The sequence below is a fragment of the Liolophura sinensis genome, chromosome 6 (assembly GCF_032854445.1).
Source record: "Liolophura sinensis isolate JHLJ2023 chromosome 6, CUHK_Ljap_v2, whole genome shotgun sequence".
Taxonomy (NCBI): domain Eukaryota; kingdom Metazoa; phylum Mollusca; class Polyplacophora; order Chitonida; family Chitonidae; genus Liolophura; species Liolophura sinensis.
In genome coordinates this window covers 51,127,884-51,147,767 of record NC_088300.1, presented here as the reverse complement: position 1 = coordinate 51,147,767, position 19,884 = coordinate 51,127,884, and the positions used below count along the sequence as shown (strand labels likewise).

Here is a 19,884-nt window from a genome sequence, read left to right as displayed (position 1 = left end):
AACCACTCTCGATTCCGTGAGTCACTTATGTGAACATCAAACTATTTATGAACATGTGGCCACAAAATATCCCCCATTTCGTATTCATCACTGTAGTTTGCTTGACAAAGCCTTCAAAGCTCTCCAAATAAGCCAAATGAGTATTGAAAACAAAAATGGTTGGCACTGACTTTATAACTCACGTTGGCTTTTACGATGTGTTCATTCTATGCCAATGACAACTGCAATTCTCACAAAATTCAGCTATATAAGCTTCTCATCCGGTGTTGTTGTCACTATGTACTTCTATATGACAAAACAAATACCACTGGTAAGATGTCGAAAATACCAATGAAACTGGATGGATTTAAGACAGAAGTTGCATTTATGGACTTCTTTCATCCATTGTGTGTGAAACAGGTAACTGTTACCTGTGAGATACAGTTAAACATTCCGAATTAATCCAAGAAATAGATTTTTGAGCCTAAGTTAACCTAGCCTCAGATCTTTATATAGTGAGGTTAAATGTCATAAACCTAATTTGTCCCCATGGTTTTTATTTCGCAGTGCAATCGAGTCATTTCCAGATCGCAGTCTACCAAGGGATTTTCAATGCAGATATGTGTATACGTTTACATATAATCAAACCAAGCCTAATTAGTTTCAAGTTCAGCTTCAAGTGGACATCAAATTCTTACGTAGCTAAAAGACCCCACTACAAACAATTTACACAGAAAGCTCCCTTCTGCGTGTCACCTATAGGGTTCTTCTGACCACGTATTGTTACAGTCCGTGGAACATTCACGGTCTACAGCAGGGAGATCCCTATGCTGTGTATACGTGGTCCTACGCCAACATAACAGCACTGTTTATATTGCTTTGCTCCAGATATTATGTTACTGACTTCAACCGCTCTCTTTAAAGTAACACACCATCCCTCACCGAGTCGCTCGGTTTCCTTTTAATGCCAGGGTCAACACCCAACACTATCATTTTAATATCTGCTATCAACGAGTACTTTAACACTTCTTTTCATCGCCCCTTCCCTTCAAATCGGTCTAAAGAGCCGGGCAAGGGGATCCGTTTCTTGCAAATCATCGGTCCGCTTTGATCTGCGTGGCCATGATGGTCATGAAATAAGGCATATGAATCCCTTACTTTAAACAGCCGGATGTGAGAATGGAAGGGATTTGACTTCCAGTATAGCCCAAAACCACCCCCAAAGAGCATCGTCTGTTTTGTCCATTCGGCCACCGACAAAACGGCACAATGGCACGGATCTAACTCAATAGTTTGTGCTCATCTTCCAAATCTCAATCCAAACAAATACTCCTCTATCAAATCATCGCTACAGAATGCTTTTACCCACTTCAAATAAAATAGGGAGTGTTAAAAAATGGGATATATATATACAGATCTTCGCCCATAGCCAAGGAATGCTTCTGGGTAACCATGCAGTTCACTTACCAATTACCCTGAATCTAACAACTTTATCATCTATAGACTTTCCACAATATTACAATTAACCATGTGTTATTAAAATTTATAACGTTAAGTTTAGCCTGTACATCCCAATAGTCATCGCATGTACCACTCAATTATGTACACCAATATGTCAATCTGTTTTGCATCTCTCAGCTGTATATATCCAAAGTATATCATGCACGGCACTATCCGTCTCTAAAGGCTGTTCCGATAAACCATATGAGGTCTCATTTGCATGAGTTTTTACGATGCATATCCACCATTATTTTGTATGGCATAAGGTCGACAGTTTTAGTCAAATATATTAATACCTGATTAGTCAGGCGCAAATACCTGATTTCTATATATCCCAGGGGGTGTATATATCAGGTTTACAGTTATCAGGCTATTATTTTGTGTTTTACAAGGATAACGTGTAATCCTCTCTCACAGGGTATGTGATTACCATATATGTCATTACTTTGCATGTTTCAAAGGGAAACTTAGGCTCATTACTTCACAATTGTTTCACAAGCAGATTTCTGTAATGGTCCTATAACATGATAAACAATAATATGCAACACCAAGCATGATCAAAGTAAGCCTTTGATCCTGTATGTTTCTTGAAAAGCACTAAACCAAATTTTCCACCAAATTTCATCGCATTTCATAAATATTTTCTCCATAACTGAATTATCTATAATGTTTGAGAGCTGTGCAAAAAAGCTCATGTAATTCAAATATACAAAGAAAAGTTAGGTCTGCATAATATTAAAGAACAGAGAAAGTTGGATTCATGTGTATACTCAAATATTGTGAATCTAGTAATAAAAACAAGCTAATCAAGCTAAAATATTTAACTATAGTAATTCACTTTCCACTAGTAATGATGGCATCAATAGTATGGCTATTAAAGTTCAGATTTCACTTGATCAAAGCAGGAAACTTACGTGCCAGCTAACGTTTGTAACCGAGGCTAAAACAAATAATCACATGTAAACAAAACCTCAATATAGCACACCTTTATAACCTTGAAGATAAACTTTCAAATGATTTTCAAAATAATTAAATCGGTTAAAAAAGGGTATTATAATAAACAGTGATGAGAAAAGAGTATAACGCATGCAAAGCGCACGATCCGATAATATCGAAAGCGTATCGTTTTACAAAATAGCCCATTATCTACATTTTTTTTGCTATAGCTAGTCAATTAATAAAATTGAGGGACGTGATCCTGTCTCGTACTAATCACACAGCCCCATCTCGCGAGGCTTACAAGTCACATCAAACATTAACGAGGTGTTTTCTTAACCCTTCTTTGGGCAGCTCGTAAAACACATATTGCCAACATCTTCAAAGATTTCGGGCTTCAATTAAAACTTGTGAAAAAAAGGGAGAAGAAAACGTTGGTGTTTGTTACCAGTGCTTCAGAGAAGATAGCCCGTAAGCGAGGTCTTATCACAAGCTCCCCGAACAATGAACTGCAGAGAAGCGACAAAGGCCTGGCGGTTGTTAGATAAATAGCATGTATATCAATTTGCGCACAAAATCTTGTAGAAGAAACCAGGATCAAACAGCCCGCGTCGTTTGCACCTGACTGGCGACCGGGAGAAACATCAACAATTCGAGGGTGCCACACCTGAGCGGCCTGCCCTGGGGTCAGCACGAATTGACCTCTCCCCCGGGTGGTACGCCCTTCAAAGAAGACCACGCATTTACAAGCATCAACAACCCAGTGTGGCACCCAGAGAGACAGACACAGGGTGGTGAAACAGGCTGATGGCTCTATTGAAGTCAGTAAGTTCATTTCAGAAACTGCAGCGATGAACCAATTAAGAAGACAGTACATGATGATTTTATTTGGGATTCTATTCTTTTTAGAACGGCATAGGTTGGACTATCTGAGATGTGAGGCATTTGACTATCAGAGACATTATTGCATAGAGACATTAAGTCCATGTATCAACAAACCAGTCTCGCCATGGGTGTGCTCCACTCACTTCATATCTGTTTTGTCGTGCAAGGACAAATGCGTGAAAGCATGGATAGTGTTGGCGAATATAAATTACCATGCTAAAGTAAGATCAACTCAATTGCTTTGGTTAAGACCAAAGAGAGAGAGAAAAAAGATCGACTCTATTGCCTTGGTTAAGACAACTCTTCCCAGGTTCTACCTGGCCATCCTATTCTTTCATGTATTTATTTGATTGTTGTTTAATGCCATTTTCAAGAATTTTTCACTTATACGATGGCGGCCAATTTCATATGCAGGTGTGGAGGAAACCGAAATGTCCGGGGCAGAGCTCTGACCTTTATATATAGGCAAGTTACTGACGAAACTCCACCATCCAGTTGGAGGAAGACATTTAGGAGATGTTCAATGAACAAATGCCCCACAAGCAGACAATCATCTTGTTATCCAAACAATCAAAAGTCTCGCCGCGCATGCGTGTAGTCCATAATTTTAAAGTTTGAATCGCATAATCAGATTGGTCAGGTGCTGATTTACAGGTAACTGAGGCTTATCTACAATATTATGGACGCTTTTTTCTACCACCCTGGATTCCGCTCGTCCCACAGAATACTAGAACATATTCTTCTCACGTGAATTTGTGCCGTGCGAATGGAAAAAAAATATACTTGTATATATAGGTGTAAGGGCTTGGAAGTTTCTACCACATAAAGATGGCCATCAAAACAGCACAAAACTAGGTTAAGCCTCGGTCTGAAACTGGAAGCTAGATGTGAAGGTCAACAATCAGGATTAAACGTTTCTCTCGAAGTAGCTAATTCTAAAGTGGCCCTGAAGTGGTCAGCCATAGATTTCGAGCTGTATCAAAATTGCTGTGTACTCTCAAATAATGACAATACTTTTACTTAACCAAGTTTTTAAATATCATTTATTAATCTCAACAGCAAGTAATTCTAATCCGTTAGAATATAAACGGAGTACTCAAAACACATGCAGTTCACCGGTTAAACAATATCGGAAGTCAAATTTCCAAAAGCCAGTTTCTTTAATACAGTTTGTATCACAAAATTTATACATTTTTAACGGAAGATATCTGTCTGAGAATTAAAAGTATTCAGCACTTTCCAGTGATATGGACAAGATATACCGTGTAATATACCATACCCAAAATCCAGTGTTAGTCAGAATAAATGTTGTGTTCATCTTTTGAGGAGTTCAGAAACAACTTCGACCAATCTATAAATATCACCATTTACTAACCACCCAGAACCTAAACGCGCAATTGGGCTCAATACTTTACAGATCGATACACTGTCAAACAGGGCAAATTAATTGTTTACACTTCACTGATTTTGCGCAACATTTATAAAATTTTCACAAATGCGATAGAGGTCATGCTATATCCAACGTGAGCTAGATTCGAACCTGGTAATTGGTTATCGTCTATAGAGGACTTCCAAATAAAAGCCATTCGGCTATACACGGCCAGAGATATCAAACAGGTACCAGATAAATCTTTTGACTTTAACAAGGACACCAAAACATAATCAAGTATACGTTGTTTATATGCCATGTATATATTTTGGAGAATATACCCCATAAATAAATGCTTATAATCGTGGAACATTACATACACGTGCTTCGAGGGAACATACCATATGGTTCACTCAAGTCCTGGACCTTTATATCTTATACCAAGTCAGCATGAAAGCAGTATGTCATTTATAGAACCCATTTACAAAATACTGGTATTTTTTTTCAGAATAATTATCGCTCATTCACCACTGCTCTTGTTTATACATTTCTTGACAAATACTTTGCCCTTCTTTCCAATTTCCGGTTTCTAATTAAAGCTTTTTATCAAGAAAGGCGACCAGATGGCTAGACCAAGAGACATCCTTGTTTCGTTAAAATAGCAAGTGGGGATCACTTACAGATATAAATATTTCGATGGAAATTTGATAAGTGTTAAAACGATCGTGTGTAAATGAATTCATCCTGACCGTGCTATTAAACCCTGAGAGATCCCGATCACAGTGACAGTCGATCTTTATAATACTTAACTCGATACAGAGAGCCTAATCGGATTGAAAGGACTCCCTTACCCACAAGGTCAAAATTTCTTTATACTCTTCACAAAACAAGAGGGACAATCCGAGTATGGGATTAGCCGAGCATCTTGAGAGGGGACTACCGGTTTGTAAAAAGAGATGTAAGTGTATAAGTGACGGAGAGGTCAAAGGTGAGTCCGTGAAATGAAATCTCTGGTGGAATCACGTCAGTAAAACGTCTGCTGGCGGTCGTCGTTGACCTCTCCTGCTTTTAGCGTCATTTGGCTATAAGTAATAAGCATCCATTTTCGTATATAAGGCGTCTAAAATATTTTCAGTAACCACGAGTATTTCCTATACAGTACATGTCATTGAACAAATCCGTGTCATATTTATGAGCGTAAAACGCGATTCTGTGAAACGAAATATCTTGCGAAATCAGGTTAGTGAAATGTCGGCATTTTATTTAGTGTTGGGCTATACATAATTACCACAGCAATATATACGATATATATTAAAGGAAAAAGCGGCAAAAATACACACAAAATACACTTGTGTTGTATGAAACACATAGTTGTGTTCTCCCCAACAAAAGTCCTGTGTCATATTTGAGCTATTCTAGATCTTCTGTTGAATTAACACATGAACGGTTTTGTGTAGGAAGTATTGACCACAAGATGCGTTGGAAGTTATACGCAATACTTATTGCAAAATACACAAGTTTTGTTATGCCAACGCAATTGCGCCTGGTATGCATAAACTACCTCGTTTTGTTTCAACACAAGTTTGTGTTTTATTATTTTGTAACACAAACATGCATGTGTAGATTGACAGAGGCATTACTTACGGATAACAACTATTGTGTTGGTGAAGTTTCATGACCAACATCGAAACGTCACCAACACAATAAATCCAGGAGTTGTTATCCATAAGTAATGCCTCTGTCAATCTACACCATCCCAATTCCTAAATGCCTCTGAAAGAAGCCATGCATGTGTACTTCACATATATTTAAAACATGTTTGTGTTGGGCTAAGACATTTCTGTGGTGAATGAAAACAACACAAGTAGTTGTGTTAGATTTCAACACAAGTGCTTTTTATGCGTAGAAAGCTGACAATCGGAAAAAACATTAAGTTGGATTCGAACGATATTTTACATAATGTTTGTTATAATTTGTTTCAGTGTGAAGAATCACCATATTAATACTTTAAGGTGCACGTTTAAAACCATGTATATTTGTCTGCACCGAGCTGACATGACTTGATTGCATACGCAAAATTGTGCCCACACAAGATGTGTATGTATATTTTGAATACATAGACCAAGACATACCGATATTTTAATCATATAATTTTGCCTGAAGTATTGTGTGACGTCACTGGAGCTATCATAACAAAAGACATATATTTCGGTCTTTAAGATGCTCTCAACTTTGTATTTTTATTGTCTTTTCAGGCCTTTTTTTTATATATAATAGGTTATAAATCTGGTTTCCTTTTATCTATATGTTCATTTCAGAACACATTGTATTAATACAGACTGCTGTGATAGAATGCGAGATAAAATATCAGCAAAAATATGGAATGTGAAATAAAAAATGAGAGTTTTTCATCGGCTTTCTAATTTTGATTTCATTATATTTATTCTTATATGCTTGTTTCAGTTGACATGTTTAGCCTCTTAACACCCATTTTTGCGGTGTATAGAGACTATTTTTTATTTTCAAGTTTTTCAAAAATAGAGAAATGGAAGAAAAAAATAACGAAAGACATATTTCGGTCTATAAGATGTTCTCAACATCGTATTTTTATCCTCTTTTCCTTTTCATGTTTTATCGCAATTGCTCTAGTGTATAAGCGCCATTTTCATAGCAAGACATGGGTAAGGACAAAAATTAGCCTCAAAAAATAAGTAAATACCCATGAAGATACAAGCAAAATCATCAAATTGTTTTTAACCATTAAGATATTTTCAGAATAATAGAACATATGTAGAATACAGATTGGGCACGTGGCAAACGGGTGTTACACATCCATACAGAAGCTATACCAGAAAAAAAATTTTTAAAAACATTGAGGAGAGTAAATACTGATTCACATTGAGCAAGTGTATACCAAGGCTCCAAATCTACTGACTCTGTGATCTACTAAACATTCTGGGATACCACACAGGGTAACGTCATCCAAGATAACGTCATCCAAGATAACGTCATCCAAGTGGACATTCAAGTCAGGGGAGAACAGAGTTTAAAGGAGTAGCTATTATCCTGAGGAAAACCAGTAAATGTACTATACATATTGAAACTAACATATTTTATACCAGTTAGTTAATGTCTGAATGTGAGGTCGCTGAGAGTTCAAGTCCAGCTCATGCTGGCTTCCTCTCAGGCCATAAGTGGGAAGGTCTTGCAGCAACCTCCGGATGGTCGTGGTTTCCCGCGGGCTCTGCCCGGTTTCCTCCCACCATATTGCTGGTCACCGTCATATAAGTGAAATATTCTTGAGTATGGCGTAAAACACCAATCAAATTAATAAATAAATAAATGTGTGGATGAGAGTTAAGCGAACACTGCCAGTGGACATACTCATATAGCCGATTATAGTGGAAGGGGCTATATATAGATCAAATATTACAATGGCCATATCTGTGGCATACATGTATGTTCTGCAGGTAGTGTTAATTAAAAAAAAAACAGACGCATATAGGTGAGCACCTAACAAAATAAACATGTGAATACAATAAAATATAACCAAATTAGTAACAAAAAGACACTCGCTTCTTATTATTACATTTACCTGCACTATTTAAAATATTTTTTTCTTAATGTGACAGGTTTAAATTTAATTCTTTCTCTTGTACATGTCCAAGTCATAAAAACTGTGTAAATCTCTGTTTCCTGAGTTTCAACAGTATTTGATTGTTCATTACAAAAGCCTGGAAACTAAATATGGATTTAGTAAAATCAAAATAAAGGCAATTTTTAATGATTTAGCCAAATTTATTTTGGTATTTAAATCAGTATTTTTTTCCTTCAAAACTTTGCTATGTGAGACAAACTGATGATATGATGACCTAGAAAGTATAGTTCTTATATCCACACATGGAAGCCATTTTCAGTTTAATATGTAAATTTACAGATAACAAGTATATTATAATGTTAGCATGCACTTGTGATCAAGTGTTGCTTGGAAAAGGAATGAATAATAATTTTGCAAGGTAACAATATGTTAGTGCTTCAACCGTAAAATCTGTGGTGTAATGTAGTCATCAACTGCGTTTTGTTTTACATCAGTTCCATCACGTTTTAAAGCGATTATATTCGACATTTCCTTGAAGACATTGATCGTTCATGCAGCAACACTAATCAACTGAAAATTATGTCTGCTGATACCACTTACAGATTTCAGGCCGCTGCAAGTATATACCAAAAACTCGCTTAATCGTAGTTATCTATTCCGTTTGCATTGCATTATGTCTTGATGAGAGTGAATAAAAAATGAACACGGACTACTGTTGACAAAGTGGTTCTTGAGTGCTTGTCTATTTCAGGAAATACCGAGTGGCCGTTATCAATTAAACTTCAATTAGCATGACAGATTACAAGGAGACGGTGTGAGAAGAGGTAGCTATTAGCACGGGGATTTGTCTTCAGGCGATCGGAAACTTAATGGTGACTGCGAACTAAGGGTATTATATGAGAAGCGAATAGCATAAGGTTATAGACAAGCATATGTGACTCTGTAGAGTAACAGGAGAGGAAAGAAAGCAAAAGACTCTATAACCGAACAAACACGGAGAAAATTACATGATTAGACATGAATTAACTAACGATTTCTTCGAGTAATCCGCTATTTGGATGGGAGACTTGAGCTATTCGACTTCCCCGCCCGTCTTCACGGTGACCGCATCGCAAATATTTACCTCCACCTGTGAAGAGCTCCTCGACAACAAGGCAACATGAGCCATCATACGAATACCAAATTATCTCTAATTATATTTGCCGCTTTTCTCAAATATCCGGACGTATGTTACAAAGAGCAGAGGAACAGCTTCAATTATAGCACGATTACCCGCGGATGTCCCGCGCACAGATATGCTCGCCTGTGTCCTCCAGGCTTGTCCATATCAAACAATTACCGCCTTTATCTCCTCAAGGCTTCGTGGGTCTTATCGAAAGACGTCGACGGGACAAATTGTCGGATGTCACAGACTGTTATAGAATAATACAGACAAACAAGCACCTGCTACCCAGCAGACCCCATGCACCAGGTACATCGCATTAGTCCTCAGCAAAGCTGACCATCTGTGAATATACCCAGGGTTGGTGGTGCTTCTGGCTCGCCGTAAACCACTGTAGTCCACAAGATATACTGTATTTCCCGTTATATATATATTTATATATATATATATATATATATATATATATATATATATATATATATATATATATATATATATATAATACCATTAATACCGATCTGACAGAAGAAACTGTCTCTTACGTTACCACATTAAGAAGCACACCCAAGAGTCAAGAATTGTTATACATATAACATTCTGTTCATTTTATTTATGAACTTATATAGAACTATATAATTGGACATCAAAAAGTAACCAGATCCCATGTTTTTTTACTTTTGTTAACGACTAACAAGAAACAATATCAATTATAAATTCTTTCATTTGAGATTCATTGCCGTGTGAACCAAATACTGTTTATTATTGCCTGTATAGTTTCACTTCTTTACATGATAAATTAGGTCACAAGTTTCAATTCGGATCAACGTGTTTAAGTGTTATACAATTAAACATTAAGCACATTTATTTTGTATTGCAAAGATCACGCTCTTGAATGTTGAATGTTAACATCTGGGGTTTTTTGTGCAGTTGTATAAAACGAACAAAAGAATTAGTGAAACGCCGAGAAAGCAGCATGTAAACACTGACCTGTAAAACAAAGAAGTTTTAAAGGCAAAGAAAACACTCAGATGAAGTATATATTATATTGAAGACCATTAAACTCTGACCACTAAAAAGTCCCAGTTTTTAGACTTTTTAGTAATATGATTTTAGAACATCGGATTTTTACGGTGGTTTGTATAAGGAGGGCATTAGTGATGTCACATCCCTGCTTTTACTTGAAATAGTTTGTTTCAATGTCCTTTCCGTGAATACATTCACAGATCTATGTATATATATGAATTTTGAATGATGAATGTTAGCAGTTTATGTGTGTTTAGAGGCATACATCTTATGTGAAGTCACTAGTTCCAATATTTTCAGAAAAGGCCATTGCAGAATCCAAAGTTTCAAATGCATTTTTAATTTACTAGGTTGAAAAAATTCCTAAAAAAATAAGTCGAACTATTTTTTATGGACAGTGTTTAGTTACCTTTCATCTGACATGTACTTCACGTTTGTGTTTCCTTTGTCTTTAAGTTATAATTCTTTTGATTCCCGCTTCCTGCATGTTATGATATAAGATTTATTTGTTTACATACACACCATGTTACCTAGGAGACTGAACATTTAATTCAGGCGACATGCCTATTTTTACCTTCACCAGATCTACTACATCCTATATAAACGTTTCGCACGGGACCTGAATAAAACAATGCTGAATACAAGAAAATGACCAGCATTAAATAAATGATGTCCCTTTTGCCACCGCTCCCACCCACCCTCGTCTTCCCCCAACACCTAGATGCCCAGAGTGTAGTACAATCCGTTACAATTATTACACTATCGGTATAGTACTAGCTACCTCTAAAGTAACATTAATACATGTGATATCCATAGTACATGTAGCATTATTGCATTACGGGTAGCACTTGTTACACAAAGTGTAATTTTCTATACATTAACAATAACATTCACAGGATGCATTCTACCCATTATGTAACGTGTTACACTCTAAATCACTACCTAGATCTTATAATGTAAACAGAATTTTCCGAAGTCTGCGAAGACGAATTTATACCAAATAAACCATAGCCTTCATGGACTGTACCCCTTTGAATATGAGATTAACAAATCAGGGATATGCTCCTAGATAGCTATAATAAAATGCATGAATTTTTTTATTATTTCTGTGAAAAAAATTATGGTTGAAGAAACTGTGCAGAGATCGGAGGAAACCACTGCACTTCGCCAGGTACCAGACAAACTAATGTACGGCCATGCACGGCAAAATCAGCGGAAGGTGGGTATGAGGAAATGAGGCCTCACTGGCCAGCCAGAGACCGTCCCATACGTCTAATGTAATATCACGTCTCACTAGATGTCCCTTTAACAGATACTTACTCATCTGTAAACACAATTCTATGAACGCAATTACATTAATTGCGTGAAGTGAATAAGTTGATGCATAGTTGGCCGCGATAGGTGATAACTATCCACAATAATATAAAATATACTGATTACACTGTACTGTAGTAACATTTGCTAGCCATTATATAATAATGCTATATTTTACGGTTAGCAAATACTACCCAGAATGTAATAATTGTTAGATAACGGGATTGTATTACACTACGCTACGAGCGTCTGTTCCATAAACATCCTGCCCCTGTAGAAAGTCACACCCAAAGTTAAACTTTAATAGGTATAAGGACTCACAAAACACGGAGCATAAAAGATTTCAGTTTTGCTTTCATTCACGCCAACTCAAAATCAGTCCGCGTGCATGGCGTAAATCATTAAACTTGTGGTTATTTTGTCACATTATCCTGAAAAACAAAACTGCTTTTTCTTATAGAAACTATCCATGTCTAATTTTATATCTTGTGTTCCTATATACACAGGCGGCCATAAACCCAGCTACTGGGCTAATCGTAGCGAAGGCGTCAGACAAAATTTACTTAGTATTCCGTATTATTGGGGACTATGCATTCGCGGGGGAAATATTTAATAAGAGGGATTAGTACTCTGCTAGGTATCGTTTTCCTTGAGCAAATACAGCCATTGTTCGCTCTGTTGAGTTGATCGATAGATGGCGCTGTTACAAGTCGTGTCCAGTCCCTTGAAACGCATTCAGCCTGTTGAAATTGCCCGGCTTAGACCTGACTTAACATGGCAGTTTTACAGTTGTTCTTTTTACCTGATTTGTTCAACAGATAGCGAGGTGCAGACCGTTCCTTGCGCTCTAATAGACTCTCTCCTTTCAGATTAGAGACCCTGCCATCGTTCACCGCCGAGTTCAGATTCGACCAACCTCCGCTCACAATTGACCGCCATTTAGGCCAAATATCTTTCCAGTGCTGCCCTTATAAAGTTCGTCGCTTTAAGCCATTTATGTCAATCTCATCCCACAATAGCTACAAAGCGACGCTCCTTAAGAATATCACATCAGCAAAATCTAACATAAAGAAGTCTTTACCCGGTGAGTTATCAAGACAAGGCCATGGAAGGTTACGGTAAAATACTGTGTGACTAACACGTCGTGATGGAAGAGAATTGGTCGCTCCTCCTCCCTATACCCAGACCCCCCCTCCCAACTTCTTTATCCCCCCACTACCTCTCCTCAATTCGGCTGTCAAGAGGACCGGAAACATTCCGGACTTTTATTAGTAGGCAAGGGTGCTTAATCGAACTGACTAGTAGAGAAAATTAGACATGATTTTCCAGGCTGATAACATAGCCTTGCAAACACCTAAAACCTATACCTTTTAACACACTATATTATATGATGCTGTATTGTAAATCGTTCGACGTTATTTCATCATATGCAAAACTTAGATTAAAAAAAATACTCGTATAATCATACTGGAAGCTGAAAGACAATTGTAATGCGATTTTTTATCATTCTCATTATAACAAAATATACAATGTTAGCTTTACTATACTGATATGTAAGTCCAAAACATGCACTGTGTTCGAAATTTTCCTGACAATTTAAAACTTGTACCATGCAGACAAAACATAACGCAGTGACACAGTTTGTATCAACATAAGATTGGACATAATTTATTTATATATACAGCAGCACCTGAGATAACATGACTGTAAATGATACGACTGGTTGATGTAGTATATAAGCAAAGACCAGGGAACGTATTACTGTAAAAAGGGGCTATCACTGGGAGTAAACAGTTAATGTCACAGGTTTGAAATGATCAGAAATCATATTTATTTTCACTCAAGATGGTACCTTATACCTTACATAAGAAAGTCTTTTGTAACCATTTTATATAGAAATTCAGCTGAGAAATATTATAAGGAAAGTACTAGAGTAAACAAGATGTACTTAAACCTGAAAAAAATATACACGACGGCGACGTCTTTATACATATACAAGTTTAAAGGAAAAACACATAAAATGGAAATTGTGTATTAAATGCAATCGTTAGAGATATTTCAAAGTATTAGGATAACAGCGCACTGTTGATAGTGTAGTTTGCAAACTGGAATTCAAAGTAATAAAATTCCCTGTCAAAAGATGTCTGTTAAGAGTTTTATGGCATACGTCATTTTGAAAAGGATAAATTAGTTTCTGAATTTTCTGAACGAAGCAGCACATTCAGCGAGCGTGGACTAAATTTGGCACAAGAGTAAAATAAAGAACAAAAGTTTTCAGAAGAAATAATTAACTTATAATATTCAGCAAAGAAAGAGAGAAAATTGTTCAAGCCTCGTGATTCATTGAAACTGATAAAATTCATCATGTGTGTAACACAAATTTTAAGTGCATGACAATTTGAAATTAGTAAATTATTAGAACTCCATACTTCGCGACAAGCGGCGAGGTTCAGATTCTGGTACATACAAGAAACATTGTCATGGCATTCTGGAGTTTGTGAAATACAGTACAACCTTGCTGGTAAAGCACTTGACACAGAAGAACACATAGTATACAAATATGATGATACTGTCTAATCCACTTTTCTGTATCTGATGACCAGATTCTACCGAAAAGTAACCACAGTCTAGCACTAAGTTTAAGTCTGGACTTTGTTTTGAGATCTGTCTTTAACATATATATCAATGAAAACAAAAATTCTTATACAGCATTTTTGAAGATGACCCAAATTTACGCTGCTGTATGACATAACCACGGTTTTAACGATCAGTGGCTAGGTTTCAAATATATGTATATATAATATATATGTACATTTAAACATATAACTTTTGTTCTTCTTCATACACTCTGATAAATTATTAACAGACTCATTCACACAGTTATGTAATACTTTCAACACCACAAATGTCTCGGTGAAATCCTGCTTCCCCGACATATTTCCCGTGCCGCGATATTAATACAATTGACTGAACACTTGGATTTCCGTTTCTCTGGCACATGATGTTTTCTATTCTCCCGGCCGAATATTATTTTTCAGTCCCGTGCTTGAACTCCCGAGGCGAGACAGTTTTACATGGCACTCTATGACGCCTCTATCGAGGCTACGTGGTTTGGCTGAAGTAAGGGTGGTATAAATGATATGGTTGTCCATTGTATGGGCTCGCTGTACGGAACAGACCCAACGGCCCGAATAAGCTGGGATTTTGTAAATAAGGATGAAGACCCTGGCTATACAGAAGATTTGAGGAATAAGGCGAGGAGTAGCCCGGTAGTCCACTGTTTGATGGCGGAATGGTTGGACTGTTCACATCCATGCCTGGGTTCTGTTTTTTCCACTTCGTCCGTCGATTCTGGAACCAGATTTTAACCTGAGTCTCTGTAAGATTTAAGGACAGCGCTAAATTCAGTCTTTCACATACAGATAAATACCGAGTGGTTTTGAACTTATTTTCCAGCGCCACCAGCTGTTCATATGTAAAAGCTGTCCTTGCTCTGCGGGGCTTGCCCGATTTGTTTGAGTCCCCGGACTTGTGTTTCTTCCTTTCGCTGCCATTTTCATTGTCGTCATCATCATCACTCTTCAAACCATCTAAACCTAACTTTTCTCGCTCAGGATCATCGTCGCTTTCCATGTCATCGCTGTCACTCTTTCCATCTGTCACAAAAGAAATCGTTACGCAATTAGATAATTTACCACCAAAAAATGACCGACAAAAACAATTATTCAAGGAAGATTGTTTTTCATAATCGTTTTTGTGCAAGTGATTTTTGAAGTTCATTTGTAATCGTGTGCTCACGATTTAAATATAAATAAAAAATAAACTTAGACAATTTTTACGTATTCCCTGAGTGCACAGACCTATTTATTCGGAAATAATTTTTTTTTTAAATTAAATTCTCCATATATTTTGCAGTCCAAAAGTACATATTTTAAACGCGATTTATGAAACATATTTATTTCGAAAATACATTTTTATGTAAAGTTGGAACATGTATGTTGGCTTGTTTAGTTTCATTTTGCCTCATCAAATAAAAATCGTAGCCAAAGACCATGCAGTGTATGATGGAAGTTTAGTGCTATCTTGTACGGTATTATTCGTCACAGTTTCTCTCCAACATTTCTTCGTAATCCTAAGGACAAATTTGTAAATAACGCGCCGAAAGTTTATATAGTATGGTAGCTAATTAAGTAGCAGCGTGTAAGTCAACATCGTGAATTGTTGGCTGTGGTGGAAACGCAGAGGTTAACACACGGCCATGAAGTATATACGTCAACACAGACTTCCTCAACACAAGGACAGGCGTGGCCCAGTCTGCGGAACCTGTTTACCAAATCTATAAATTCTATTGATTTAATTAATTATTTAGTCAGCTCACTTAATAAACCCTTAAGATATCGCCACAAAAACATGTGCTTAGAAAACAATGCACATGACCCCTCGGTAAATAGATCTTTCCACAAAGAGCGAAACTATTCTCTTTTTCACAGACGTCACTTAAGCGATAGTTAAATTATTCATCGCTATATTGTGTAACATCAAAGGCTGTTGAGTCTGTTGTGTATGGTTGTCCGTCTGTTCTTTTGTAAAACTGTTGTGTAAAAGTTTGTTAAATCACAGACTACATCGGGAGGTCTTGTCATCACGCAAATTTTATAATTTAAAAATGAATTATAAGAACGACTTATAAAAGTCAGCGCATCAAGTGTCTTGTCGATTTTCGTCCAAATGGTAATAGGACCATTTTTTTTTCAATTAATTCCGTTTTATTTTTTTCAGTCTACTTTTTCAGATTTATTTATGAGGATATTCAGATTTAAAATAATCATGTGTTTGTGTGATGTGTTACATAAATTTGTTTTCAAATTGTCTTGCTTTTCCTGCTTATTTATTCTACATTGAAAAATGCCAAAAAATAAATGATAAAGATACAGTATATTTTACATTTAAGTATTTCGATATTTTAATTTATCATGTTAAAATTACAGATCCTATCTATAATTATTTATTTTAAACAATATTAATACAGGAGGGTTTTTATGCACTGTTCGTTACACTAAAGCATCAAAAAATCAGAATATACTTGGAGTAGAGAAAAAAAACTCAGCAAAATATAAAAACATATTTAACCTTCAGTACACTTTATTGCAACCTAATGTCCGTCTGCCTTATTGTCTGTCGTAATACCTTCTGGGACACAGCCTTCACTAAAGAGACAAATTCACATGCAGTTTGGGCCATTATCAAAACGAGGACATAGTCCCCGTTTAATTTTCTTATTCGACCAGTTGTACATTTTTACACTGTTGATTCAAGTGAACAGTGCAAATCAGAAATGTGAAAAATTTATAGTTAAAACTAGACATAACTGGGTAATTTTTTATAGATAACTCATACAGATAGACCGGTATTTCCCTGTGTGTATATTTGTGAGCTTACCTGTGTGAATGTCCTCTTCCAGTTTTTCATCGTTGCTTATCATCGAGTTCTCATCAAGCCACGGATGCCACACCTTTTTCTTCGTCGTTGTCCCTGATCCCGTAAACTTTGCAGGATCTAAGATATCGAGGACAGAGAAAGCCGTCGTGTTGATGCGTGCAGGTTGACCGTGGGCGTGTTGGATGGGTCCAGAGTGTGTGCCGTTTTGGCGGGACAGGCAAGATGAAGGGGGTTGCTGGTGGGCCGGTTGAGGACCCTCAAGTCTCTCTCGTTTAGGTGCACGAGGGACGGGGTGCCGTGGGTGGGCAGGGGCCGGGGACCTTGACGGTGATCGGGCGCCACCGGTTGGGGATTCCGTGTCCGACTCTGAGCACCACATCCCGTCCCCCCGTCTTAGGTTAGGTGACATGGCTCGTCGGTTGTTGGGGGTAGTATCGCTGATAGAGTCCTCACTGTAGACGGAGCCGGGGCTGTGACTTAGACCCGGGGAGGCACTTTTTGCCACCCCTTCCATCCCACAACAATCTCTGCCACAACTTTACCCTAGGACAGGTTAGCTCCAGAATCTACAAGAGGCCTCCGCCTTCTGTTAATTTACAAACAATCCGTGTTTTCCAGTCAGCGAGGAGTGGCTGTGTGTAAAGTTACTGGCTAGTGTCAACAGTCCGTACTGTCCGATCATAGGCCATCCGACTGTTCTTAACACTCCAAGGAACAAGTGCACTTTCTATTCAAGGGCTTATGTGCGCATGCGCAGAGGTTAGGCGCGCGTGCCTGCAGATATCATCACGGTTTAATTGATAGCAACCCGCGATTAATTTCGGAGGGCGTCTCTAATTGGCTATCAATTTAATTGAGGGCACAACTGCAAAATAAGACGATCATTGGCTGACTGGAGTTGCGGTGATTCCGAGGTAATTCAGGAGCACCACGGACCGTGGAAGATACAACTTCGTCCTCTGGTATGATTTCGGTGCAGAGGGCACCGTGTTTGTATTCCCGGGTGGTAGAAGGCCGAATGTATAGTCTATCCTGTGAGTGGCTTGATATATAGATATTCTCTGCATTAAGACCTGTACACATTTAATTTTATTGCCCCTACAAAAACAGCATTTAGCACACTAAGATTGCCTAACTAAATCCACAATATAAAAAGTGGATATATCAGTGTAAACAGATTTTATACAGACAATTTTTTTTAGCGTTTTATAATTTTCCCACTGACACTAAAGTAAACCATTGTCTTGAGGATCGAAGGAGGATACGCAAAATCACAGTTGTTTTTCTGAATTCCAATGGACGGGCGAGGAACGCTTTGTGTAAGTTTCATGTTGGTTGTTAGGGGTGGAGATACCCTAATTAATACCATCTTCCGTGGGCGCTGGAATAGGCAAATGAAACCATCGTGGGATGGATGATGCTACATCCCTTTGAGAAAGGGAAGGTACCGGGAAGCCCGAGCGTGATGGAGGGGATTGGGTTCAACTCCTCGTCCCCCGGGGGAAACGGACAGCCGTGTTTGTGCACGTGCACAGGCATGCTTGCTATTGTTTGTCGAATTAAAGTTGTGGGAATGGGTTACGCACAGTCCCATGGGAAGGGTTCGAGACCCAGGCCTTTAGCTGGGCAAACAGGTAGGACATACCTCAAATATTGTCTATATCTCTTGACTGAATATCATTTTCTTATGGTCGTGAAATGACCGAAGTCTATACCGCTTTATGTCCAATTTTGTCCTCTTCTCTGTCACGGACAACAAAACTTTTCCACAACAGTGTGCTTTAAAATCAATTCCAAAAATGTCTACATATGCATGCTTCTTTATTATACTGCCAGCCCATATGTGGCATTTATCTGCAATTTTGTTCTCAATTTTTTTTTTTTTTGGGGGGGGGGGGGGGGTGTTATATATACATTTAAAGTTTTAAAGATGTTGTGAGAGTGACAAAAATAAAGAGAAATACGAAACGAATTATCTGCTACGTAAACACAAGAATAAATCCAGTGAATTAATCGTCGAAAAAAATACACTATCGAGCCATTTAAACCAAGGCTATTAAATACATTTATCAGAGGGTTAAGTATGTTAATAGACATCTGTGATTTGCTTATACGTGTGAAGTAATAGTCACTTGTAATAATATTAAGATGACACGTGCTAACATATTTAAATCTGTCAATGTAAATAGCCAAACTAATTAATAGGTGTAATTCTACCTCATGAAATGGACCCCAGTATTGATACTTCCCATATGCCACCAACGCTACACGTAGGTTGCGTGAATCCCCGATGTATCCTCTCTCTATTGTTTTGATTACATTACTGCTAATTTCGTTAGCGCTAATCACACGACAGATGATGAACAAAACCGAGGGCTATAACGAAATACTGGAACTGAATTTTACTCTGTAGCTCTCCCCAGTACTGAATCTTCCAAGTTTCATATCATACAAAAATTAATTAGCATTTAATGTAATGATTAGGTGAACGGTTATTTTTCTTCCTCTCAGTGATTCATAAAAATTGAGTAGGCCTACTTTTATTAATATATATATATATATATATTTATAAATATAATAAAGGGAGAATCCTATGCAAGTGACTGTATGCTTTTTTATTTATTTATTTATTTATTTATTTATTTATTTATTTATTTGTTCATTTGCATTTTCTTGCTA

At 37.4% G+C, this 19,884-nt stretch overlaps 1 protein-coding gene across 1 annotated transcript; it reads right to left on the bottom strand.

Moving 5' to 3' along the window:
• Window positions 1–14,606: 14,606 nt before the first annotated feature.
• Window positions 14,607–17,908, bottom strand: LOC135468803 (homeobox protein slou-like). The gene is made up of 2 exons (XM_064747230.1): window positions 17,206–17,908; window positions 14,607–15,422 (listed from the first exon to the last, which is right to left on the bottom strand). The coding sequence occupies exons 1-2, from the start codon at window positions 17,717–17,719 to the stop codon at window positions 14,869–14,871; spliced, it is 1,068 nt and encodes a 355-aa protein (XP_064603300.1). The 5' UTR covers window positions 17,720–17,908; the 3' UTR covers window positions 14,607–14,868.
• Between the last annotated feature and the right edge of the window lie 1,976 nt (window positions 17,909–19,884).

Excerpts from the sequence above, each read along its gene's own strand:
- LOC135468803 (XM_064747230.1), bottom strand. The coding sequence starts at position 17,719 with ATGGAAGGGGTGGCAAAAAGTGCCTCCCCGGGTCTAAGTCACAGCCCC. Across the intron at positions 15,423-17,205 it reads GGAAGAGGACATTCACACAG|ATGGAAAGAGTGACAGCGAT; the intron begins GTAAGCTCACAA and ends CTTTTGTGACAG.